Source organism: Phytophthora infestans, genomic scaffold (assembly GCF_000142945.1).
Source record: "Phytophthora infestans T30-4 supercont1.4 genomic scaffold, whole genome shotgun sequence".
Lineage (NCBI taxonomy): Eukaryota > Oomycota > Peronosporomycetes > Peronosporales > Peronosporaceae > Phytophthora > Phytophthora infestans.
This window is the reverse complement of record NW_003303755.1, coordinates 4,294,907-4,321,111: the sequence shown is the minus strand read 5'-3', so window position 1 is coordinate 4,321,111 and position 26,205 is coordinate 4,294,907. Positions and strand designations below refer to the sequence as shown.

The window sequence follows — 26,205 nt, the reverse complement described above, 5'->3', positions numbered from 1 at the left end:
TAATTGACATGCGCGCGTTTTATATTTAAAATCATGCATTTGCTTCATTAAGCTATTGTAGCTTGGAACTGTAATGTGAGCACACTGATCTTGGGCAATATTGTAAATCATGATTGCTGCTACTGTGAAGATAATAGAGATCACGATAGATGCAAACGCATTGCGCTCCCATGAGATTTTCATTGTTATTATACTAATCAAAAGATTTAGCACTTCACTAAATCATATCTACTGAATACAATATCGCAGAACTTGGAGTCAGCGATTGCAACATCGGAGGAGCAGCAAACTGCGATTTCCAAATCATTGCGTCTTCTGGAGTGAACATCGCGCACATAGCCATGGTCTACTTGGTTTGCACTTCCTGCGCCATAGTAATTACGCTATTAAAGAATGCATTGTCCAAAGCAAGTGTGTCACTCGCAAGCAACGGCAATTGTGACGGCATAGGCAAACCAGAATTGTCCGTCCAAGCACTCGATGGAAGCTGAAATCTTTGGCAAATAAAAAAATGCTCGGCAGGGCGATGGATGATTTTCTTTGGCATGATCCAGCTTGCTGCATACATGAGCACAATGGCAACCATTGACTTGATAAACCAGCCGCGCGATGATGGTATCGGGCCCTGCACTGAATGTAGTTGCAAATGCTTCATTCCTCTGTATGTCTCTTGCGTGGTCTCAAGCATTTGTTCTAGTCGATTCATCAGCTCGTCGCGCTCGTGTGAAAATTCGTTGATAGTAGTTGTCTGTTTTCGAAACTACAGACTTGAGCGCCGATGATTGTTTATTCTCAACAATCAGAATCATCATGTACAGGATGCCCGCGTCTCGTTTAAACTCCCCAGTGTTTTGTCCATCCATGAATGCCCGCATCAGAGTGAGCGGAGAAACGAAAATCATATCTGAACTGCGGTTCTGAATCCAAGTACACTTGACTGCGATAGGCTCGGAGTATATCTCGCATTGACGCATTTGCTCGCGAACTATGGCATCCACCTTCTCGCATTCTTGAAAAGCTCCAAAGCGGTCTTTGCGACGTTCTGTGAAGAGCAGATTCTTTGGCGATAAAAACTGCTTCAGTTCTCGTGAGTTACAGAGCCCCGCCTCAGTGTCGCAGCGGACACCAACGATTTCAAATCGAGGAAACTCTGTACTTGCGTTGATAGACATTGCCGTCGCAGGAATCGTATTCACGAAGCTCTTCAATCGCTCGAAAAGGGCCGGGCACGCATTCCGGATGTCTTCAAATAATAGCTGCGCAAACGACATTATCATCTGCACACGGATAGTTGCCGTAGGGTCATCGCCGAGATAGGTTGCGATATCCATGCGGAACGTGTCGAGCGTGTAAGACATGAGCTAGTCGATCGAGCAAGATGAAGAATGAATCTGACGTTAAAGTGGGAAGTGTCGTTCAGCAAAGATCGCTAACGTGGAAGGTTGTCTACGCTAGCATCTTGAAAGGCCAGATAGAACTTCGCTGGCTTCTGCTTCTTATCGAGTAACTTCGCCCGGCGCGTTACACCGTCGTTTCGTCGTTGCTGTCTTCGGTTCTGCAGCCGTTTCCGTCGCCTTGCCCGTTCGAACGCCTTCATTTCACGGATGGCCCTCTTGCGCGCGGCCCGCATCTCCACTAGCGTTCCTTCCTCTGGCAGCTCCTTCGGGCACATCTCCGCGTAGCGCTGCACACACGCCAACCAGTCGGCATTGGCGATCTCCTCCTCGGTGTCGCGGGTCTTGACTGTCTTCTCCGTTGTCCGTTCTTCTTCTTGACCGCGCGTCCCTCTGTCTCCTTCACCGTAGCCACGGCGACGCGTAGTGCCCGTACATGTTCTCCCCGCCGTACAACTCGCTCAGCTTTTGGCAGGACGTCGAGTGCTTGCCGTACTGCAAGGCGTAGCACCTTCGCTCGCTCTTCTCGGCGCTCTCTCAGCTCGCTCGTCAGGATATTCTGGACTGCCGCCAGGTCCGCTTCTCTCCGCCGCTTCCGTCGTCGCGCGGCCATAGTCCGTCCACCACTCATCGTCAACGTCACTTGGGACGCATTTGCCGTTGCCCGCTTCTTCTTCACTGGTTCTTCTGTCGTATCTTCCGCGCACGCGCCTGCAGCGTCACTTGACACTGACGTGCACATAGCCTTCGCACGCCTCCTTACACCCGTCACCAGTACATTCACCGTCGATGCTTCGCATTCCTTCTCAGTCACGGCGATAGGCTCGTCGCTCTGCTCCTCTGCTTCCACTCCTCTACTCTTCCCCTTGGTTATTGTGCCTCCGATGTCTACGTCGGCGCTCTTCCCCTGGGTCCGAGTACTTGCTTCCTCAGTCGCCACCCGTGCTATCGCTAAACGATCACGCAGCCGCACGGGCTCCCCTTCTCCTACTCAGGGGTTGGTGGCATCTTCCGACAGCGAAACCCCCGCCTTCGCTGCCGCCACTAGTTTCCCAGAGCCGTCGGTGGCGTTGCTGTAGCTGCGCTGCCGCCCCCCTAGTTGCTGCTCGCCGCCAATGGCGTCGGTTGGGTCGCTTACAATGCATGTTCATCCACCAACCGCCGGGCACACTCTCACCACCAGTGGCCAACTTCGCCGCCGTAGCTGTACTTGGACTCGGTATTGCGCTGCAAGATCGAGCGCGTGTCAGTCGGACCATAATTAGCTAGGTTCGAGCCTCCTCCTCGGCCTCCGCCAAACTCACGTCCACCGCCAAAACCGCGGTTACTGCTAAACCCTCGTCAGCTGCTGCTGCCACTACCGTTGAAACCGCCGCCGCCATAGTTGCCATTGCCATAGTTGCCGTTGTTGCCCTGGTTCCGCCATCCGTTGCTGCCCGTTCCTCCGTTCTGCTGCGACTGCCGCAGTGGCTGATTGCTCGCCGCCGCATTTTTTTCCGGTATGACTTCCAACGCCAGCGCTGTCTTTGCTTTGTTCGCCGCTGTCTTGGTATTCTCCTTCCCTAACCCGGCAGAGACCAACTGTAATGCCTGAAGGGCAGCCAATGAGAGAGGGTCATTCTTAGCAGTTTTCGCCAATCTACTAACGATCTTGCCATCCGTGTCAAAAGTGGGTGGCTGTTCTCCTCCGAGCCCTAAGCCCAGCTATTTCCAGTCCAATGGTTCGGCCGCCTCATTCGTGGATTTCTTCTTCGGCGGAGACGCGTCTTCGTCCTCTCCGTACTCGCGGTGTTCCCGGTAGCGCCTCTTTGCCACGCGCCAGTCGGTCACCTTGAAGCCCTCTCCGTACTCGCCACAATTGTACTCCGCGAACTGCACGGCCTCGTCCAGCGTCTCAGGTTCGTATGCCCTCACTTGCGTCGCCGTCGTCTCGTTATTGATTCCGTTTATGAAGTCCTCCACGTAGGACTCGGCTGGGATGCGTTTGCCGAAGCCGATATTCGTCAAGCTGGTAGCGTAGTCGCTGAGTCGCTCACCCGGCTGCTGGACTCGCGCCGCTAGTCGTTGCCGAATTCTGAACATATTGTCACGGCTGCCGTACTTCTTCCGTATCTGTCGTACCAGTTAACTCAGGTTGTGGTCCTGTGGTCGCATGGTGTCCGAAAGAGTTATTAACCACTTGATTGCTACATGCTTCATGTGTGCGGTCGCGCCGTAGTACAGCTCTTCTGCCGTCCACGAGTCGCCCCTCAGTCCACCTTGTCGCTCTACCTCCTGAGGAATCGTTGCCAGACAAGCCTCGACCGACTCACTGGACTTACCGCTGAAATCCTCAGTGTGCAGCCTCTTCATCTTGTGACGCCGTGGAGCGTCCGTCGTCGGTGCTTGTGTCAGAATGGGTTGTTGCGTCGGTTGCGCGGGTGCCGGCGCAGCTGGTCGACCCATAAAGCGTCGCATCATGGATCTCTGCTGGCCTGAGGTGAGTGCATCCCACCAGTCCATCGACGCCAGGTCGTCGTCATCTTGACCCCGGTTTGCTGCTGCCGCCCCTGCTGTGTGCGTCTCGTCATCGCCCGGTTGCCCGCCGTCGCTTCCTCCGTTACTTCCGCCGTCGTTTTTTTCTCCGTTGCCCTGGCCACCTCCTTGGCCGTTGCCATCGTCGAACACATCGTCGTCATCTTCACTGCTGCCGTCTGCGCCACCATCTCCAACAGGTGCTATCGCGACGTTGCTGCTGAAAGCCACCTCGTCAGTCCCGCCGCTGCCGTCACCAGTGCTGAGTCGTATGCGCGTCCGGGGTTGACGACTCTTGTTGGGTACCACAGGTGGCGTCGTTGAGCTTCGCGTCGTCATGCTGAGGGTCCGGAGACTCGTTCTCTTCGTAGGCGCTCGTGCCGCTCGCGCTGGCATTGTCACCGCGGTGTCTCCTTAACTTCTCGTCTGGTATTAAAGTTACCGAGTGGCTTCGGTGCTCGTTCGTTTACTACCGTTTCGTTCGTCGTCCAATCACTCTCACTCCGTCCTCACTCTCACTCCGTCCTCACTCTCTCTCTGCCTTAACCCTTTCTCTCTGCGTGGCTAGGGCTCGTGCCACAGGGCCAAGCTTCAATAGAAGGCCCCTGTATGACCACCAAGTAAGTTTCGTGTAATCGGCTACCAGGTCGTAGCTCATCGAGACACTGAGTCACTCTTATGTGGCGTCAATCACTTAGTGAGATACTCAACGGTTTCCGTATGTCGCGTTGCTGCCACCGCTGGTCTTGCCCTCGGCCAAGTGACAGTGTCCGGTGGCCACAGAAGTCGCCGCTCTACACACGCACCTACACTAACTTAACACGCGCACTGCAGCAACTTCTGAGTTCCTTGGTCTGGCAACTAGTGGTGTTCCTCGGAGATCTATGCCAAGCCGCTCGATCGTTATCCCAGGGGCTTTAACACCAGGGGCTAACTCCACTACCTATTCTTTTGGGGAAACTTCACGACGTTCCGGGCTGCTGATACCGACGACCCTACGGGGCTGCTTATACCCGTCTCTCTGTCACACTCCGATTTTCACCCTACTTATCCCGTCTCGTGCCTCACTAACGACTGACTTGTTATTACTTATCTCCTACAGGCACCAATACCGGCACCTTCTTCTTCTGCGTCTGCGCGAGCACTTGCCTGCTGCGCCGCAAATCTGGAACTGCCAATCGCTCGCCTTGATCTTCATGCATGCGACATTTCTCCACCCCTTCATCCAGCAACCACGACTTCTACCGAAAAGACCGCAGTGCAGGAACTTTCTCTGGGTACACCACCCAAAAGATCGTCCGCCGGTTGCTCGTACAGGTTTACTGGAGTCTCGGGAGATCACTCCCAGCTGCCTCACTTCGTCGCCCTCCTCCTGTTCGTTGATACTCTCTGCTTTCTTGCTCGCTGTCCGTTGTCTCGCTCGTTCTCCTTCGTCATCGTGTTCGTGGGTGACGTGAAGAGGCATCCAAGAGGATTTCAATCCTCTTACTGAGACTTCGTTTGTGAGTTTCCACACCTGACAAATTATAATGTGATTTTTGTCCTAGATTAATGGACAAAATACTGAAATGATTTGTTATTAGTGACATAATTGAGTGTTCATTCTCGCTTTATGTCCATGGAAGGGGGGCCATGTGAATGATGGTGCCGGTATTGTTATAATACCAAGCCAAGGCGCTATCTTTTCGTTCTTTTTTGTCCTTTGATGTCAAGGTGCTGGGTATATTAATAAGGTAGATTATAATAGCTGCATGTAGGATGTATTAATAGTGTATCCATCTCGCTTTCAAAAGAAGATGAAAAAACTCATAACCAGTGATACCGGATTCGGATGAAAATACATTTGCCGTGGAGAACCAAGAATTTGGCGTTTCGGGTTGAGGGTCATCCTTTCACCCCACGTACTAAACGCTATACAGACTCTGAAACGGTTTTAGAGATAAGTCAAGGACGTTACCACACACCACCGATGCCCAAATTTGAAGCGGTGGGCATGGCAGCAAATGTTTGTTCCATGAAGCATGTTTGGATTTTGCTCTTGATTCGATTTACATACTGTTTCTGCTATTAGTTTTCGGAGTTTAAGCCGCTTTAGTTGTTGAAGGATATTCACGGCATATCGCAACTCACCTTGTTCCGCATTCATCGACTGTAAATTCTTTGTCTTAAGTCCTTAGCATCGCAAAATTGACAATCAATCTGCAGCAATCGTACTTCAGAATTGCCCAACGGTGCAGACAACAGTCACACAACGGATCTACCGCCATCTCCAGCGCTGACAAGCTTCCACGCTCCGCGGTCTCAGAGCTCACCTCACTCTTTGCGCGGTGCAATGCTCTCCACGCAGTACGATTATAAACAGAAAAGGGGAGTTCGCTCCACGACCAACTGCACCAAAGCGCTCATCGCTGCGGCTGTGGTGGTAGCATGTTATCGTGTTGGTAAACGAGGACAATTCCTCCAATGACAGCACCACAATTAGGGTAACCAGCTTCTTGGCTCCGTCTCACGTTGGTCTGAGTAATGTGACATTGGTGAGTGCGACGTCAGACAACGATGCCAAGGATTCCTGCTTGAAGCTTGAGTCGATCCCTACGGGTGTAGAATGGACGGCTTCGACTGACAGCGTTAGTACCATCTCGTTCCTGTGTGTGAAGTCACCACCAATGAAGACGTTAGAGCAGCTCGATCTGGAAGCGATATCGGTGATGCGACGTGTTGTGGTTGTATCGGAAGCCGAGAGCTGTCCGTCTAATATGCAGATGATCGTGAATCCTAGCTCCAACTTATTTGTATGCGGGGAGTTCCTCTTGGCGAGTGCAGCCTTTGGTACCGAGCAGTATGTGGTGGACATTATGACAACGACCGAGTCTTTTTACAACCATGACACACCCGGATGGATCACTTGGCCGGCTGACCTCAAGACGGAATCAAGCGCTTCCAGCGTGTGAGCGCTCGTTACCCGGTTCGCTCTATCGTAGCGCTTCAAGTTTTGACCGGTGTGTCTACTGATACCGTTTACTCCGCTTGTGATGAACTGGAACCGCAAGGACAATGGGAAACTCCAGGATTCGTGCTCAAGTCTTCTGAAGGTGCAGCGGCCAACAGCAACTCCAGCGATGTTATCATCTGCGTTCAACGTCCTCTCACCAATGCAACTGGTTCATTCTCTGTCTTGACAGACCTTAGTGTGGTTCTTCCAACCGAGTCCTGTGTAGTGGCAGACAGTGCTAACAGCACGGAAATCACAAGTGACCAAATTAAACTGTGCGCTGCATGGGACATCGTTGACTTTGGCAATAGCAGCTCCAATACTTCAGTGTCAAGCGAGGCAACTTCATTCTTTGTAGCTGAGCTGGCACTGTACGTAACCTCGGAAGCTGAAAGTGCACATTTTAACATCTCGTCAACAGTTCCTGGCGAATGGGGACGTCGTTGGAAACGAGTTCACCGGAACTGTGCAAACTTTTGTCAAGACGAGAAATTACGAGCCTTTCGTTATGAACACGTCGAGCAGCGATAATGAGGTGTCATCGTCAGTGGAAGCGATTGCTTTGAACTCTAGCCAGACGCTATCTTTCAAGGTGCTCCAAATTGCAGACATGCATCTCACGGGAAACCCTGACTACACGCTCCTCGTAACATTCGTACCAGTTTATTAGCTGCAGCTTCGATTATCGCTCAAGAATTGAGAGAAGAAAGCAACTCAACGAGCTCGGTAACTGCTGGCAAAGACAACGATCCCTTGTACAATAAATGTCGCGAGGCGCTTACGGTTGCGTTCCTCGACGAACTTCTGGACATTGAGCAACCAGACTTCGTAGTGTTCACAGGTGACAACGTCCAGACGAATTTGGACACTTCGATGCACGCCTTCGCAATGAATGTCTTCTCTGCGCGTGTCGAGCGTAGGGGGAGTTCCGTGGGCTGCAGTGTTTGGTAACCACGACGCAGAAGGAGGACTGTCACGGAAAGAAATGCTGGATTTGTTGGTAGAAGGAAAGCAGTATTCGCATGTGAAGTATGGACCTCGAGACATTGGCGGTGTTGGTAACTACGAAGTCAACGTCGTAGCGCCTACTACGGGTCCCTGGGGTGAACAGGGTTCCACAGTGTTCCGTATGTACTTCATGGACTCGCATGTTACCATTGACACTACAGCGTACCCTTTGATCAACGATGCTTCCGACTACGACTGGATTAAGGAGTCCCAGATATCGTTCTACCGACAAGTCTCACGCTCCAGAAGGAGCTGCCGGTGGTGTGCCGGCAGTCATGTTCTACCACATCCCAGTTCCAGAATACGCGATGGCCTCGCCATTAAACCGAAACGGCGATGAGAAAGAAGTTGTCGCTAGTGCTGAGGTGAACAGTGGTCTGTTTTCCGCTCTCGTTGAGATGGGGGACGTCAAGGCAACATTCGTAGGCCATGATCATGTCAACGAGTACTGCTACTTTCGTCAAGGAGTTCAGCTATGCTATGGTGGCGGTATTGGTCTAGGCAGAGCTTACGGTCTTCCCGGTTTCGAGCGACGTGCACGAGTGCTCGAATGGACCTACAACGTCAACCGGACACGCACGCTGCAGAGCTGGAAACGGCACTTCGATGATCCCACACAAATCCAGTCGCTTGAGCTGCTCTACTCCGAATAGGAAACCACTTCTACGAATATTCTAACAGTTCAAAAAGAATAGCATCGCATAATAGTAACCGCTTCATTCTCCACTTATCCAGGTCCTCCATGTGCTGGCCATTATTCAATCTTTCGTGTGCTGCGTCTTTTAAAAACCTGCCAACGATGCAGCTATGGAATCACCGTATCATGCTTACTGGAGTGTCAGTGTTATTGTTGCTAGTTTCGAGAACTGCCGCTCTGAACCTCGAAGGCTTCAAAGGTGATGAATTGAGACCTTACACTAACACGGTGCTCCCACCAGACCGCGTAGAAGAGGCCGCCCCCATTGTACAGGGAGTATGCTACTCCCCTTTCCACAATCCGGAGTATCCGTTCTACGGGGGTAGTGCAGCGGGCCTCGATTCGGCCATGGACACCGACTTCAGCATCATGAAAAACTACGTCAAGGTTGTACGCACCTATTACTCCTCCTTCTACGGGTATGCCGTCGCGCCTTATGCTGCGAAACACGGCGTCCAGCTTTATCTCGGTGTCTTCATGACCGACGAGAGCTGGTACAATGACCAAGTGAACGCTGCCATCGCGGCTGTAAAGAACTACCCGAATACAGTCAAGGCGATCCTAGTTGGCAACGAGAATATCTATCCTGCTGGACCGTACTCCCCTGACCAAGTGTTAAACCGCATCACTGCTCTGCGTGCACGAATTCGAAGCGAGACTGGACGGACAGTAAACATTGGCACAGTACAGCGACACAACGAGTGGACAGCGACTAGTACGCGCTCTGCAATGCTGGCACTAGCTGCTGGTTGCGATATCTTGGGTGTGAATATCTACCCGTTCTTCGACGCCTCCTACACGGCCAGTAACCCATTGGCGATGCTCAATGGAGCCTGGAACAACATGCTGAGCATCTACCCGTCCGACAAAGTCCGTCTCACAGAGATTGGCTTCCCCACAGCAGGAGCGCCGCCTTCTTTCGCACCTAACAATGTGCCGAGCCTCGCTAATTCCATCTCCTTCTACAAGGCCTTCTTGAACTGGAGTCCTGTGAGTGGCGGTCAGGAGGTTTTCTGGTTCATGTTCTTTGATCGTCGACCTGATGACAACACCATGGGGATCGAGCTGGAGAAATACTTCGGCTTTTACACGTGGAATAGGCAGATCAAGGCGTCCAGTTATCCCAATTTGGTGACTGCTCTTCCAACTGCAGCGCCGACGTCAGCTCCAGCAACAGCAACCCCCACCACAAGTTCACCTTCGGCAGGCACCCCAGCTCAGGTATGCCGTGTGCACAAGGTGTACTCCAACTAAGACGCCTGACCAGCTTCGCCAACGCTATGATAACTTCCTAACACAAAAAATTGACGCTTAACATGCCTAAGCAGCATAATTCACATACCCATGTCTCGTGACATTGTCAACACTGAAGCATCCATTTCTCCTTGTTACTCACCGACTTGGTGACGAGTCTAGAGGCACATATTGAGCATACTATCGTTCTGTTCCGGTCGAATGTAAGGTAAGAGGCTCTCGCCAAACGCTTCGAACAGCAGAGTCACAATATCACCCATTGCAGACGACGATAACGACGACGAAGCACTGCGGTCCATTGACTTGGACATTGAAAAATAACTCCCGGATGCGTGCTACAATACCACAAACAAACCACGACGTTAGAATTCACAATAACTAACCATCAACATATTTACTTACGACGAGGATACCGAGGCAGTTCTGCGCCTCAAGTCTTTGAACAAGATTGGGGTTCGACGATGATAGTGCAGGCTCCAGTCGTCGGTAGTATTTCTCCAGGTGGGGGAAGAGCAAACTCTCCATGACGAGTGGACCCAAGAAGAGCATCCCTAGTCGGTAAAACATAGCAGCAGATAAGGATACAGTTCTTTTCCAAAAGTATTGCTCGCAATAAAACCCAAAAGCTCACCGTGAAGGGCACCATACTGCGTTGAGAATGGACACGTAGGGTCTGTGATTGCCTTATGGTATGTCTTGGACACGCGTGCCTGAATGTTGGCGTACTTTTCGCCGTACCGCTCGCAGATCTGAGCCACCAACTTGGCGGCGTACTTGCGCAGCGCCCAATGATCATCTGCAGGGTTCTCACATAGCTGCGTGCCGAGCACACACGTCAAAATGGCAGGAATCAATTGGTGTAGCTGGAATAAATCAAAGCGCAACGGATTAGCTCAATACTCTATGATCCCTCTCAATAAGGATAGCGTACATAGAGCTCCACGTGCAGACTCTGGTTTACAAGCAGACAGCGACACGCTCGCATGAGCGAGAAGAGCAGCGACAGGTCGTGGTTGCTGTGCTTCACTTCCTCGTAAATGAAGCGTGAAAAGTAGGGCAGCAGCTGATGAATGCCTGGGTCCTGTGCGAGACTCGTAAGCGCCGCACGTTGTAGCTCGAAGTCGTCGCTTTTAACCGCCTCTGTGACCTTGGTATAGTAAAGTTGCATCTCTTCAGTCAGCACGTGCTTGACTCTGGGTTTCCTGTCCACATTACTGACGAAGGCTTCGTCCTTAATGGACGTGTGGCATGTCGAATCGTCCTCCACCGACGCGTTCTCGGGTATTAGCGGCTGCACGCCATCAACTGCCAGCCAATGGACGTTAAGAACAGGTTGCAGCGGGATCTGGCCCAGCGGGGCGTTCAGCAGCTCGTTCAGCTCCAGCTCTTCCTCCTCTGCGAAGTATAGCGTCTCATTATCCTCACAAGGCTTGTACTTGACGTTACCAGGAGCTGAAAAGCCGTACAGGCTCTTTAGGAAATAGAGCGATTCAGGTTAGTGGGTAGATCATGCCTTTGCTGACGTTCTTTACTGTACTAACCTCCAGGTTCCGCGCCTGCAGGGCCTGATTGACGTGTGTGGGGTCCAGTTGCGGCCGCCGCGAGTGTCGCTGGAACTTGAGCGCGTCCTGAACCACCTGGCGCACACGCAGCTCCACCTCTGGCAGAAGTTCACACACACATTCGTCGCTAATATCGTCCAGGCCGAGGCTCTGTGCCACGACCTGAAGCGTCTCAGGCCGTAACAAGCTCATGCTCTTCGCTGTTAGAAATGAAGAGTGACAAAAAAGACGTCATATTTTAGAAAAGGGCGCTACATTGTGTCGCCACTCTGTGAATATCATTTTGAGAAAGTTATATTTGTTTTAAAAAATTAAAAAAAAAAGATTTTACTGCAATTTCAATCTTTCAACATGCTCGACAAGCTCAATTATAAAATGTCTAGGGTCTTGCTGCTTGGTGTGCTATCCATTCGCCCAAAGATTCGCTTGAGTCGTTCGCAAGTTTGGTTGTCCAGACCGATATAGCGTTCAGGGAAGCCGGAGCTTGGCGGGCGTCGAGTCAAGCTGGGACTTTTAAAGATACTTAAGTCAGTCTTGCGATTCACCTCCGCGGGTCGAACTGCGCTGCGGTCGTTTTTTATTCCTCCAACTTCATTGTTGCATTCATCCAGCACGTCTGTGCTCTTGAATCCGGGATGATATGGACTGTACTTGTCGAAGCACTCTGGCGTTTCAACACTCCGCCGTCGCAATGCACCGGCGCTCTTTATCCTCTTGGATTGCGCAGTAGGTGTTTGGCTTCGGCGTGGAGCTCCACTTGACATTGACAAAGAAGCTGGGAGTTGCTTTTTCCACTCTGTCGTAGGCGTAAAAAACCCAAAATATGGTTTCTTATCGTCTGCTGTCGCCGCAGCTGAAATGCCATTAGCTGCGGAGGTTCTAGTCTCCCACAGAGACTTTCGTCGCTCTGGCGATAGCTGGCTCGATAATCCTTGAGTGTTGTTGTCTATTCGGTTGTCCGTTGTCGACTGGATGCTGGAGTTATACGCAGGAGAACTTTGCGTGGGTGGTGAGGGCAACGAAGTCACGAGCTCGTCAAAAGGAAAATGAGATTCGACGTCCTGTTGCCGCCGTTGTTCAAATTTCATCGACTCAGCGCCATCGGTTGTCGTCAAAGGTGACTCATCATTGTGGTGTTCCGGCTGCTCGTCTAGAAGAGATGAGTCTGCTCCATTCTTGTAGTGGCCAACCGCGTCAATAAACGAAGGCAAATGGTCGTGATCATTCAGATATCGCGTCACCAATTCATCCACAACGTGTTTGTATCTCTCGACACTTGAAAAATATAACTGGAGCTGAAGTCTGACAGCACCACCACAGATCTTAGATACCACTCTCCCTGGTGGGGCAGACCCTGTTGATGCTGGAGGGACATTGAGACCAAGTGAGAACCACTCCACAATGCGCTTCTGATGCAGCAAAGTGTACAGTGGAATGCGAGCTTCTCCTACGAGCTGTTCTCGACTAAGTCTGCGGTCGTTCAGCACACGAACGAGGAGATAACCGTTCAAGGACAGGATCGGAGCGATCTCGAACTCTTCGTCCCACACAGGGTATATGCTCTTCTTCTTCGTCTGGCTACGAAGAACTCTCCCGACCACAGTATTGGAGTTTAAAGAAGGCGATAAAGCGTGGGCAGGATAGACCACTTCCAGGCACACGTACGGATCGAGGTTTTTCGTTCTCAAATGCGCAGTGGGGAGATCCCTGCCGGCCTGGAGCACGATTTTCAGTGAGCCTCGACTATTTCCGTGTCGATCCACTTCGATCTTGCTAACGGGGTCATGTTTGCTCTTCGCTTCTGCAGTTTCCAGACGTTCACACATCTTGAGTATGCGCTGGGCACTCGTCACATCTGCCACGCTTGCATCGCTACTGGCGCTCTCGATGAAAGTCGAGACTCGATCTTTCGCCATCACGTACTTCCGGGCATAATATAAATCCACAGACGCAAACTCATCAAAGTCATCGCATGAAACCTCATCAACAGGAGTATTAACGACGACTTCGTTCGGCAGAATTTCTTCATCATGAACACAATTTGGTTGTGAAAGTTCCACTGGATAGTTAGCCTGACCATCTACGCCTTCGATCGGTTGAGTACCTCCCGTATTACCCCCAACTTGAAGACGAGTGTCCAGGGCAGCGGCAATCGCTTGATGCAAGTCATTGGGACTTCCATTTGTAGAAACCTCATCTATACAGCTCCCGGCTGAACTCGCGAGTTTCTGTGACAACGTCTCGTAAATATCGGCTTTGATCTCTTCAAGCATCTCCGGATTGAGCAGCTCTTTAAAGTGCAAGTTCGTTGGTAGTTGGCCATGCTCCGTTGCAAATTCATACGATGGTGACGTTAAATGATCGTCAGTTGGTGAGGATGTAGACGGCGTTTTGACGCTATCCTTGACAATATTCCCCGTTAAACCGACGGTGTTTGGTATATCTTCGCTTCCTTGTCGAGGGCGCATAGCATGCAGAAATTCGAGACTAGCTGTACGCTCGCGCTGAAAGAGCGGACTAAGCGCTGAAGACACGTTCAATGAGCTGATATGTCTGAGCTCGGCCTCGACTTCTTTCAGTTCTTCTAGTAAAGTCGAAATCCGCCGCTCTTTGAGTTCAATTCGATCGGTTACCTCGCGATGTCGAGTACGTAGCTCGTCCGCCATTTGTCGACTCTTTGCTAGCGACTGCGCTTGCTTAAAGCTGCCTCCATGTTCGTCCTCACCCAGATCCAGCTCTGCAGTGGTTTGACCCCGTAGTTGAGCCATTAGCTGACTCATTTGCATGTGGATCTCCTCCTTCTCCACGATCACCAGCTGCAATTTGTGAGTGAGCGCGAAAATCTCCTTATCGAACGGCATGTCAGCGAGTCTTGATGGCTCCGCTGGACTAAACTTTTTGTCTCTCCCTTCTACAGGATGCAGGTCAGACTGCAGTACTCGCTTGGTCATACGCACCATTGTGGTCTCGATCTCCTTCTCCTTATCCTCAGCAAACCGAAGTTTGTTTCGCAAGATCTCTAGTCGAGCACGTCCAGTAGCTTCGTCTCGAAGCTTTTTGCTTTTACTTCGAGGTGAACCTGATGGAGAGAAGGAGAAGCGAATAGCACTGGGATCGCCCTCCAGACACGCCTGGATGTTGACACTTAGACAGTCGATTTGGTCTGCGTAGTGAGCACTCTCTTGCTTAAGTACATGCAATAGATGTTCCTCGTTCCGGATCTCGCTTAGCAAAGATTGCTTGCACGATTGCAGAGCTTGAATCTGCCGGGCCAGAACATCTTTATCCACGAAGGAGGCTAGTGGGGAGGCCTCCACTGCCGGCCGACGAGGTTTGTACGGAGGAGAAGAGTTCTTTCTTGGTGGGGAAGGCGGTGGTGTCATTAGTCTCATTTCCTTCTGCTTGCGATACCATTCTCTCATTTTGGATGGAGACTTTGACGGAGACGGTGGAAGGGAATGACTACCAGAAGAGTATGCGTTGGGGGCAGTTTGGATGATCAAGTGCCTTCCTCTGTTGTTAAGAGGGGTGGCAGACGAGGAACGCACGTGTAGAGCTGGAGAATGGGTATCCTCGTATGCTGGGCAAGCCGTGTCGTCTTCAAAAGTCGGGAAACATGCTGAGAGAGAGCCATTCCCAGACGATTCCTCGTCTCTTAAGCTTGAAGATGTCGATGTCAGACCAGCTCTTCGTGGCGAGTTGTCGTTACTTGGATTTATCTCCAACAATGCATTCCGAACTTGATCAAGACTTTGGGCACTTTTATGTAGTTGCCGAATTGTTGATGGAGTGGCGGGCCGAGTTATCGGTGTCCGAGGCGGCGACGTGATATCTTCATATTCTTCCTGTCGCTCTTCACTTTCATCCTCATCTGCGTCGTTTTCAGCATCAAAACTATCTTCGTGCTGTTCCCTAGCGATACCTGCTGATGGGATCACTCGAAGCGGAGAGCAGGAGGCATCCACGAACATTATGCTGTTGCTGTGCTTCAATGCGTCATGAGCATTCGGAGACATGGGCATACACGCTGCGTCTCGTGATTCGACATTGCATTCTCCAGTGCCTTCTGTCTCTGGGCTTAAATCGAGCTGAGTGTCGCGATCGGAAAAAGACCCACGTCGTTTTTCGACGCTGCGTTCGGGTGACGAAATACGAGGAGCAGACTGTGGTCGCTGAGTCGAGTAGCTTATTTTATGGCGTGCTGCAATCGCCATAGCTATGTGCTCGGCGTCACTAATATCCCTCTTAGGAGGCGATACTGAACGCCTCCGATCGAGATTAAGCATAGCCACTTCTTGTTGTAGCTGCAACAATTGCTCCGTAGCGCTGGACCATGCTCGAGATTTGTTCTGTAGCAGCTTTGACTTGACTTGTAGCTCGCCTTTCAATCGAAGATTCTCCGCTTCTAACGCACTTTGAGCCTCGAGTAAGCGATTCTGTTCGTCTTCATGAGCTCGCCCTGCTTCAAGAAGACACGCGTCTTGCGAAAACATAGCGCTACCGAATCGCTTTGCTGCTCTGTCACGAGCGATTCGTGATATTTCAACATCATCTAGACGCTCCAACGATCGGATCTTGCAAATGGCGTAGTCTCGATAGGTAGGTAGACGGCAAAATGGGTTGGCTGCGAGGCTGCACGAGAGCAAGTTGGCAAGTGGGGCTAGTACATCCACTTCCCGCAGTGTACCCAAATTGTTTCCTGAAAGATTCAGCACTTCCAGCGTCGTCAAACCTGAAAACCCGAGAGGTAAATGCGCGATGAAATTTCCCGACAGATCCAAGTGGGTTAGTCCTTTGAGAGTAAATAGTGGAGCTGACAACGTCTTGAGATGATTGCGTGGAATCGCCAGCCTCTGCAAATTAGTGAGCACATGCAATCCGTCCAAGCGTTCAATAGCATTACCAGACAAGTCCAGCTGAACGAGATTCGTCAATACGGATAGCGCTTTCAGACTTTTTAGTGGACGGCGGGGCTTTCTGGTGTTAGTGCTGAGATTCAACGCTTGAACTTCAATTGGTGCTTGTCTGAGAGAAATGCATGCTAAGTTTATGAGCTCCTGGTCGCTGGATAATGAAAAGGAGCTTGAGTTGCTGGGGAAATCACCAAATGAGCTTCGTGAACCTAGAGATCGAGATGTAGCCATCGGTGACGACCCAACTGAAGCTGGAATTGATATGGATGGGGTTGTACTGCCGTTGCTACTGATTTGGTCGTCGTCCTCGTACGCTCCACTGCAACTCGCACGTAAAACATCATCACTTGTCGGTGGAATGGTGATACTGAGTGGGAAATCCATAGCTGTCTCTGAATACGGAAGAGATTCGATCTCGGTTGCTTCTTCCTCACGCAGCAATTTCACATCGGAATGATCGTCCATTTCAACTCGTGGCAACCGAATCATGGAGTCAATATGCCTCCAAATATCCAAAAATAGAGTGCAGCAAGTCTGTGGTATAAATAAATTATGTTCTCGAGTGTCAACATACATATAGAGCTTCTTTAAACTAATTAGCTAAAGTAGAAGGCCATCACTCGAATTTTTTTAGCTTTCTGATGCTCCAAAATTATGGATTCCAACGAAAGTATTCATTTTTGGAGTTCTTAGGTAGACTTAGAGATTGGAAATAAGCAGGATTATGATGGGAAACGTGTATATTCATCCATATCATCAGCTGCGAGAAGATATCGCGTGGGTGGGGGCGCATGCTACTTGAAGACAACGTTTTGGTGGAGGATTTGGAGCGTCAGTCAGAAGGAGCTCAAGCTTTGCGATCTATATAAGAGAATGACGACAACATTTCTCTTCCCCAACGTAGACGACGATTAAAGAGCTGAGACTGGGTGCAGCAGCGCTGGAGATGGAGCAGAAACGCAAGCAGGGGTAACAACGAGTATTACCCAAAAAAAAACATGACGGCAAAAATAAGCAAAAAAATCGGTCTAATATGTTCTTTTTTTATGTATAAAAAAACAACCTATCTATAGTCACCGCAGCCACATCTGGCTTGGTGGCGAATTGGCCACGATGAAACACTGAGAATGGGACTGTGAATGGCCAAGGAGACGGGCATCACCCCGCTAGTAACGCTGATAATCGGTAATTTTCCGACAGATAGTTAGGTAGGATTGTGGTCGGGTTAGGGGTTGTCAATTTTACGCCAATTGAATATCTTCATTTTTATCTTTTGGCCAATGGCATCTCATGCGGGTAGGTCTTTTATTCCGACAGCTTCCGACAAATATTTGTCGGAAGCCCAGCCAAAATATTTATGGCTGGATACGAATACTCAATATAAAAAGTATTTTTGAAATATTCTTGTCATTCCGACAACAAGGTCCTCCAGTAGGATTCCTATTTCGAAGAAGCAAGTATTAAAGTACGTGTTTAGGAAAATGATAAAAAAAACATGCCTCAACAAAAACTATTGAAACAGAAGTAAGCTTAGATACACATGAACATGTACTGCATTTTTTTATTAAAATAGCGTCTTTGCTAACCTCTCATTGTGATTCTAGACGCCTGGGTGTGACGCAGTCTTGTTGCGTGGTCAGGACCACCAGTCACCAAGCAGCAGAAGAAGGCCACGCTAACCAACGTGATGTGTACGACCAACGCACCAGTACGGGCAACAAGCCTGCGCCGGGTATTTCTAGTACATTTACTTGACAGTCCACCTCCACTGCCTTCACCTCGGCATCTTCCACAGTCTCGAACGCCGCCTTCATGGCCTTGGTCGTCGCTACGATAGCCACGCCCACCAGCGTCATGTTCATCTACACCGCCACGGCCTCAGAAATGGCACTGCGCGTCTCCTGTTCCACCTCTTCCGCCAGCTTGTCTCGCGCTGCGCCGCATCCCGCGTTCGTAAACCATCACCATAGAACGACGCCACCGAGTACACGCTCGCAGTAGCCTTGGTGATGCAGGAGTCGCCTTGTGTGTCCCTGCTAAGCCAGCTTCCTTCTCTTGTGACACCGTCTGCACCATCACTTGATGCAGCAGCACCCCTTCTCGATGTACTACGAGTACCTTCGGTCAATGCTGCCACCTCTTCGCAGCTTCCTGCAGCAGGGATGACTGACCCGGCGGCTGCCAGACTGCGAAGCGTCCCGAGCTCCGCTGCAGCCAACCCTTCAGCGACCAACCAAGCTCGCGTGACGACGGGGTTCAAGCGTATGTGACCGGTTCCTGAAGCGGGTGTCGGAGCCGGCAGGAGCCTCAGCTAACTTGACCTCGCACTCCTTCAGGCGGGGCGGGGCGCAGCATGCAAACGGGGACGAGCGGCTGGCTGCACAGTGGATCTTTGATCGTGGGTCATGGGACATGACGCGCACCAACAAAGGATTCGCCTACGTATTCAACACGCCACGCGAGGACCGTAAAGTAGCACGGGTCTTGAGCGGGTGGGCTGCGGACGAGGCACCGATGATTCTTGATGTTGCCATTCTCGACCATGGGGCTCAGGAGCGCATGACCCGGTTGCAGGAGTTGCTGTTCGCTTCCTGTGTAGGGCTGAAGAACAACAAGCTAAACGTGAGTCGCAAGGTAATTGGGGTCCTTACCGCCTACCTAATTAGGCATTTCCCGGAAGTGAAGACTCTCGAACCCAGGAGCTTGTTCGTTGTTCGAGTGGAAGAATGCTTGGAAGCAGCTGACATCTCCCACACCGACTTGCTGGCGTGGTCGGTCGCGCTGAGCCATGTCGCCTCCAAACCTGCTCAACAAAGGAAGGACACTGAAAAGAACGGCTGCAATCGAACGGAGTGTCATCACGCTACTGTCATTAATGAGCTTATCGAAAGCGATAGGCTGTTGTCTGCACGCCTGCTGGTGCTAGAGGCTGCCATCCTTAAGCGACCTGCGCACGAAGAGCCAGCCCAAACTACAGAACAGGAGCAAGTTTCGTCAGCTCAAACACCTGCAGCGAAACGCAGAAAGAAAGCGACTACCAACCTGTCATCGATCTGGTTCGAGTGGTACACACGGCAGCCTCGCGTCTGGAGCTCTAACGACCGACAAAAGAAGTCAGATTACCGCTTGATCGTCGCGTACATGAAGCTTTTCCTGGAGGGCGGGTTCCAGCTTCATAAGAGATCGGAAACTACAAGGATCGCGCTCTCGAGGTCGGCCAACGTGCAGAATCGGCGGTCCTCGGCTTCCTGAGTGGACAAGGGATCCGAGCAAAGGGCAGCGGTAGCGTACTGCGTGAGATGCGCAAACTTCATCGCTTAGGAGCCCTAGACGGCCGTATCACGACGTACCGTACACACCTCACCTCAAACAAAATTGCTGATCCTGCGCCTACATCAACCCAAGACATACTTCAATTCGTAGGACATGTGTAAGACAAGTGAGTAGATGTTAATGAATTGCAACTCTTCGCAAACATCATAAGCCAACAGCAGGGAATTGGACCCCCCACTCGTTACCATCCGAGCGCTGTACCAGCAGTGCCGGCGATATTCGTGTGCGCAATGGCATACTGTGCTCTGGACTGGTCCTTTGCTACGGGAGATCTGCTGGGGTGGCTCTGGAAAAAGAAGACTGAGACCACAAGGCCCCTGTCGGTAATTTGTGGCGCTGCATGATTGGCTAAGTAAAAAACCTAGGCAAGGTTTAATAAGTGACGTTGTTTTATTGGCTGAGCAAAAAACCTGAATGAGGTTAATCCAAATGACTGGCCTACGACAATGATGTCAATATTTTTGGCTTAAGTGTCATTATTTTAAAATAACCTCTAATAGTGGCCCCTCACCCTGGCTTCGGGTCTCATTCATGAATTTGCTGGCTGTTGAGCACAGTGCTGTGAAGCCTATAATGCCCCTAAACAAAAAAAATGAGTTTTCTCGGCCTACAGGCCTCTTTAGAGCATTTCCTTGCGCCCTCGAACTCCCTTTCTAAAGCTGACTGGGATGGTCGTACTTATAAAAGCGACCGTACTTAGTGTAAGCGTACATAATCTGAGTACACCGTCATGATCTGATTGGCGGATCCGAACTGTCGGAAACATGTCGGAAAGGGGTAGGGTGTCGGAACGGTTGCGATATGGCGCTGCATATGTTTCACCATCGCAGACATGGTCGTAGTGCAGTGATTACACTTCACTCGCCGAGTCATGATGAGACGAGAAAATATGATAAACACCCTGATTTCCTGATGTCAGCACCACAAAACCGAGCAAATCCCAGCACCACATCCACCACTCGTCCTTCCACGCCCGTCTGTCTCCCTCGCCACAGAGCAGCCCCTGCCCTAGAACGGCGCTGGCGACGCCGCCACCGGAGCGCCGCCGAGGGCACGCCACAGAGAGCTGGGATAGCGCCACCGAGAGCAGGGCGAGCACAAGCGCCACGAGCGCCGCTGAGGGCAGGGAAAGCAGGGCAAGCACGAGGACCGCCAAGGGCAGGGCGCGCGTTTCTGCCAGGACACGAAAAGCCGGACGAAGCGCCACCAGTAGAAAGGGTGCCGCCAAGACCAGGCGGAGCTCGCTCCCGAAGCAGAAGCAGCGCTGGGAGCAAGGTGTGCGTGACCGCCGCTGAAGGGCGAGCACGACCACTGTCATCACCGAGGCCATGAGAACCGCTGCCCCCTCACCGCAAGAAAAGCTGAGGCCGTCTGGATGCTGCTCATGAGGCGCCTACGGCTGACGATGCTCAATTTTGCGCCTCAAGGTAATGGCATTGCATTGTTTCCTGTACGTTGAAACTAACTAACGAAGCTGACCTCTATTCTACTACCAGAGAAGCACTACTCTCTGCTGGTCGTCCTGCAGGCTGTCCATTAACAGCGAGGCGCCGGGCCTTGTTTGGCCCTCGGTAGTAGAGGGTCTCCCGTCGACCTGACGCGCTCATCCCTCTGTTCGAAAGTATGAGCAGAAGGTGAACGCACGTGGCAAACTTCTCGAAGTAAAGGCACTCGCAGGTTCTTTCCGGCACGTTGACCGCCCAGCCAGACGCAGGCATCCCCTCCAGCTCTTTCCGAGCATTGCAGCTAGACATTTTAGCAGTGGTGAGAATGGCTTCGCTCCTGCGACCGGTAGCTGGATCAAGTACACGTTCACAGCGCGTGGATACGACACGCACGACATCCCCAGCGCCCGCTTCAAAGTCATCCTGTAGCAGATAAGCCATGCTGTTGCGAGGAGGGAGCGGAACGTAGAGCTTTCGCTCGCGCCTCAACTCGCGCATTCGTCGCTGCAGTGATGGCGATGGTGCGACCGACGTGCTGAACGGCTTCAGGTTCATGCCTTCAGCTCGACAGCAGGCGCTCAGCTGCATAAGGAGGCTGCCCATTTTCAGACGTGCATGCAGCGTGTACACGCGCTTGAGGGTGCGGTTAAACTGTTCGACGGGGTTGTTCGTCGTAGCAAACCCCCGTGGCGTATGGAACATTTGCCACCTCGTGAATCTTCTAGTAAGCCATTGCCGCACAAAGTAGGATCGAAATGCCTCCAGGTCGTGGTTGCTATCCCATTCGGCAAGCACCCTCTCTTTAGTAGCCAAAAACGTTTCATTGTTAGCACTGTAGTGCATGTCCCCGACATCCTTCAGTACTTTGGCAGCGACGGAAGGGCGTAGTGATCGAGAGCGCTGAAAAACCTTGGCAACAACGTGGTAGTAGCCCATGAGAGGGACCAAATGCGGGCTTGCAGCACTCAAGTCCGTTCGGCTTCCACTTGACTGAGCCGACCCAAGTACAGATATCGTTGCCTCGTACTGGGCATCGTCGGCATCAGACATGGCGTAGCGGACACACAGCGGTCTACCCACCACATTTTGATACACTTTTTGCAGTGAGGCATAGACTTGTAAAAGATCGGAAATTCTGCGCTGGGAGATAACGAAGAGCGCGACTAGGTGAAATGACCGGCTAGTATCGGAAATACCGACAACGAAAACTGGATATCCTGCTTGATTCAGCTTGAACGTTGCATCTCCATGCAAGACAAACCTGTTGGGGTCGCGGTCCATTCGTCGGAGCAGGCGCTCCGACGTCAAGCCAACGATAAATGACTCGTCGTCGGTGCCGGAGCCGACCTGAGGAATGCCATCAGCATTGGTTTCCCACGTAAACGTGAACGGTTCACCGTCTTGTTGCCCCGGCGTAAACACCATTCGTTCTACTTGAGCTTGCACATCGTCAAAGTTGTCACTGCCACCTAGCCGCGTGCGCGCGAAATGCTGCGCAAAATGCTGAACGGTTGGCAACGATGGTGCGCTGGTTTCATCCAAGCGAAACTGGCGCACTAACTCATTACGGATACGCTGGGGTTTAAGCCCCTGCGCCGTCATTCCCTCTACCGCCTCCTTCATGGTGCTGGTGAGGGGGGCCGAGCGTGGCGAGCGCAGCTCAGTCAGGTGCCCGTAGCACTCCATGAGAGCCACCTCGCCGAGTAGCAGACACGTCTGCGTCTTCCCCCGCCACGGGCACTTCCCAAGTGGCGCCGCTTCAGCACAACACGTAGACTTGCACGCCAAGATGCGTCGGCGCATGTTGTGGGGGAGCTGCTGTGAAGAACAGTGACATGTCTTCAACTCACTCTTTTCAGTTTTATAGCTTTTGAAGTCCATAAGAAGGAGATCCGCATCCTTCTTAGACACGTTGTCGGCGAGTACGGTCCAGGGTAGCTGGGTAGGCATGGTGGCGTACGTGAAGGCGGCTTCGAGGTGGCTAGTTGTTGCAAAGCACTTTGAGAGGAACGTGCTGTACTAGAAAGGAAAGTGCTTGTCAATAAAAATCGGTGGTTGTCGTCGATTGGTAGTGCTGTTGCACAATTTAGGGTGCTGAAACACAATTTAGGGTGCTGAAACACAATCCAAGGAGCTCACACGTTTTTGTGGTGTTTATTCCGCTATTGTGGTGTTTTTCTATGTTTGTCTGATGAGACCACACACCTTCTTTGCGTACCCGACCCATTGATTGAAGAATTGGAAATGCCCAACGCGAAAGGCAAGAACCAAAGGCACAACCAAGCTTGGTTAGCCAGTCATCTAGTCCACTTGCGACGAGTTCCGAAGGACCATGGTGAAATGGCAACGTTGACAAAAAAAACCCACAAAAAAACCGCAAAAAAACATTTTGAACCGAAATTCGTTCGATAGCGGTGACCTCACGCCAGCCTTTAGTAAAATATCTAGAAGTAGTTCAACTACTCGATATGCGACCACGCCAACTGGCCGCAGAGGAAAGACGACGCTTCGCCGCGTCCCTCGGTGGAGTCGACAAAGGCACGAAGACAGAACCTTTTACCGTAATGGAGTCGCTGTATGCTCGAGACACGCCCACGGCACAGGAGCTTAAGCTTAAACTGGCGGAGCGCAACCAGGTCATAGAGGACGGACAAGTGACGCTAAAGCCGCTGGATCATTCTAACAACGAGCAGCGTCCGCCTGAAACTCTCGACAGTATCATGGAGACGCCGACGGAGTCGAATACCAATGCAGAAGCCACGAATGCTCCAAACACAGCTGCAACAACCACAGATGACGCGTTCGGGTTCAACTTCTCCTCTTTACCACGAGAAGAGCTCGAGGATCAATGGCGGGCTTCCCAAGGGGCGGAAGATGGGAGAGCCCCGCCAGGAGAAGATAAGAAGACGGAGGAGGCGCGTATCGCGGAGCTCAGTAGGGACACGAGCTCTCTTTCGACTTCAGATTCAGATAAAACCGAGACAAAATCTTCGGAGACGTCTCAAGCGATCCAAGGGGAGACACCAGCAACGTCAACAACTTCGGAAGCTACTCAGCCACGGCGAGCTGGAGTAGCGTCTATGCCTCGCAAGGCGAAACCAGCGATCACGATAAATACCGGCTCAGGTTCATCAGGTGTTGGATCTAAACGGCCACCCCCGACGCCAGTTTCTCCTCCAATTTTCTCCTGGACCGACATTCTGAGAGTGCAAAACTTGATTGAGAGATGTCTCCAGCAGTATCTGAGCAAGGTAAGGAAGGATGCTTTTTTTCTCTTTAAATGGCTCTGGATAGGATGCTTATGTGCTGCTGTTGACACAGAGCGACATTTTGATCACCCTCAAAGAACAGGCCAACGTGGATCCAGCCTTCACTAATGTTGTATGGCAGAAACTCGAGGAACAGAACCCGACGTTCTTTCGTGCGTACAGTCTACAACTACAACTCAAGGAGCAGATCATTGCGTTTAATTACCTGGTACGACCGAGAATTCCTGAAAACATAATATTTTACCTGAAAACTAAAAGGTGCAGTGCGTACAGGTCGGTCAGCAGAAGGAGATGGCAGCAAAAGGAGGCAAACGGCTTCTGCATTACAGCAACATAAATCGACCGTCGGCAAGTCGAGCATCTGCATCGTGCGCTCTCGTCGCGACAGCTCCAGATACGACGTTACCTCCGATCAGTATGGACTCTCGAACATTTCTACGGACGCCGATACGTTCTGCTAAGCGGACGCCTGGAGGAATGTATGCGTACAACATGAACATGCACCAGTTAGGCAGCTCATCGGTAGGTTTAAGTGGCACCTCGTCAGGCATGGCTACGTTACCTCCACCGTCACCTTTGCCACTGCCGTCGCCCATCAAAACGGATCTAGACACACATGCATTTTTCACTTGATATGGCGAGTTGTATGCATAGGAAAGAGAAGAAATGACCATGTATTATGCAATTGCGTTGCTTTAGTCTTCGTTCTCCTCCTCTTCTGTCACTTTTGCCATCGCCACTTGCTTCTCAAGTTCTAGAATCTCGGGAGATAGTTGATTGCCCTTCAGTGTCAGGCGACGCAAACTCGGATTCTTCTCGACAGGGTTGAACGGTAACTCGGTGATATTGTTGTTAGCAAGTAGCAGATGCTTTAGCTTGGGCAAGTCACCGATTCTCTTGGCAACTTTCGCCAGCCTATTGTCCTCAATGTTGATGACTTCGAGCTTCATGCAGCGACCGAGAGACGCGTGCAGTTTGGTAAGATAGTTGTTCTGCAGGTAGACCTTGCGGAGCGCCTGCAGCTCACCCAAATGCTTGGGTAGTTTGACCAACTGGTTGCGCTCAGCGTGTAAAATTTCCAGCTTGTGCAAGTTCTTGAAGGAATCCGGCAACGTGGTGAGTTTGTTGCCAAGAATGTCGAGCTCTTTCAGGTTTGTCAACATCCCGAATTCTTCTGGTAGCGCCTCGAGTGCGTTGTCATCGAGATACAATTCTTCAAGTTTAACAAGTTGGCACAAACTCACAGGAAACGTCTGACGAAAGCAAGAGCAGCAACAACGTCAGATAGAGACCTTCTACCACCTTTATCAAAGATTAGAAAAAGTTACCGTGAGCAAGTTACGATGTAGACAAAGACCTGCTAAAGTGCTAGATAACTGGTCGATCTCGTTGGGAATACCGTCACTCGTCAACTTGTTGTCTTCCAGATACAAACTCTCAAGTTTCGACAGCTCTCCAATCGCTGGAGGTAGTTTTGTCAGCTCGTTATCACGCAAGTAAAGCTCAGTAAGTTGTCCCCACGCAGCCGTGGAGGCGGCATCGCTCCCGAAGATTTTAGGTAATTGGTCGAGTCCGTTCTTCTCCAACGCCAACGTCTTCAAGTTGGGTGGTAGAGCAAGTACCAAGTCTCCTGGTAGTTCAGTTAAACCTTTCTCGGACAAGTCAAGCTCTTCAAGATCCTGGAATTCCTCTGCCGTTTCTACAGGATCATCCAGCTCGATCTCGAGCTTCTCCACCACAGCCAGGAACATCTCGAGACGCGAATCTCCGTCGTCGCTCATGACTTTAAGCGAGTGACTCGACTCGACGCTAATCCCAGACTCT

General features: G+C 51.2%; 6 protein-coding genes across 6 annotated transcripts; 3 read left to right on the top strand and 3 right to left on the bottom strand.

Annotated features, from left to right (window-relative positions):
- Positions 1-6,664: 6,664 nt before the first annotated feature.
- Positions 6,665-8,561, top strand: PITG_03980 (uncharacterized protein; the record flags this gene model as incomplete). The annotated part of the gene is made up of 6 exons (XM_002906963.1): positions 6,665-6,777; positions 6,861-7,342; positions 7,423-7,435; positions 7,563-7,807; positions 7,866-8,070; positions 8,123-8,561. 6 exons carry the CDS (start codon positions 6,665-6,667, stop codon positions 8,559-8,561), a joined length of 1,497 nt encoding a protein of 498 aa, XP_002907009.1.
- Positions 8,562-8,707: 146 nt separating this feature from the next.
- PITG_03979 (uncharacterized protein) lies at positions 8,708-9,859 on the top strand (the record flags this gene model as incomplete). The annotated part of the gene is made up of 1 exon (XM_002906962.1): positions 8,708-9,859. The coding sequence occupies one exon, from the start codon at positions 8,708-8,710 to the stop codon at positions 9,857-9,859; it is 1,152 nt and encodes a 383-aa protein (XP_002907008.1).
- A 158-nt stretch (positions 9,860-10,017) lies between these two features.
- On the bottom strand, positions 10,018-11,613 carry PITG_03978 (transcription initiation factor TFIID subunit 6, putative; the record flags this gene model as incomplete). Its single annotated transcript, XM_002906961.1, has 5 exons — positions 10,018-10,194; positions 10,262-10,410; positions 10,491-10,722; positions 10,791-11,330; positions 11,401-11,613. The coding sequence occupies 5 exons, from the start codon at positions 11,611-11,613 to the stop codon at positions 10,018-10,020; spliced, it is 1,311 nt and encodes a 436-aa protein (XP_002907007.1).
- Positions 11,614-11,789: 176 nt separating this feature from the next.
- Positions 11,790-16,565, bottom strand: PITG_03977 (uncharacterized protein; the record flags this gene model as incomplete). Its single annotated transcript, XM_002906960.1, has 4 exons — positions 11,790-12,367; positions 12,419-13,426; positions 13,526-13,745; positions 13,851-16,565. The coding sequence occupies 4 exons, from the start codon at positions 16,563-16,565 to the stop codon at positions 11,790-11,792; spliced, it is 4,521 nt and encodes a 1,506-aa protein (XP_002907006.1).
- Positions 16,566-23,557: 6,992 nt separating this feature from the next.
- Positions 23,558-24,718, top strand: PITG_03975 (uncharacterized protein; the record flags this gene model as incomplete). The annotated part of the gene is made up of 2 exons (XM_002906959.1): positions 23,558-24,363; positions 24,503-24,718. 2 exons carry the CDS (start codon positions 23,677-23,679, stop codon positions 24,716-24,718), a joined length of 903 nt encoding a protein of 300 aa, XP_002907005.1.
- A 358-nt stretch (positions 24,719-25,076) lies between these two features.
- PITG_03974 (uncharacterized protein) lies at positions 25,077-26,162 on the bottom strand (the record flags this gene model as incomplete). The annotated part of the gene is made up of 2 exons (XM_002906958.1): positions 25,077-25,634; positions 25,710-26,162. 2 exons carry the CDS (start codon positions 26,160-26,162, stop codon positions 25,077-25,079), a joined length of 1,011 nt encoding a protein of 336 aa, XP_002907004.1.
- Between the last annotated feature and the right edge of the window lie 43 nt (positions 26,163-26,205).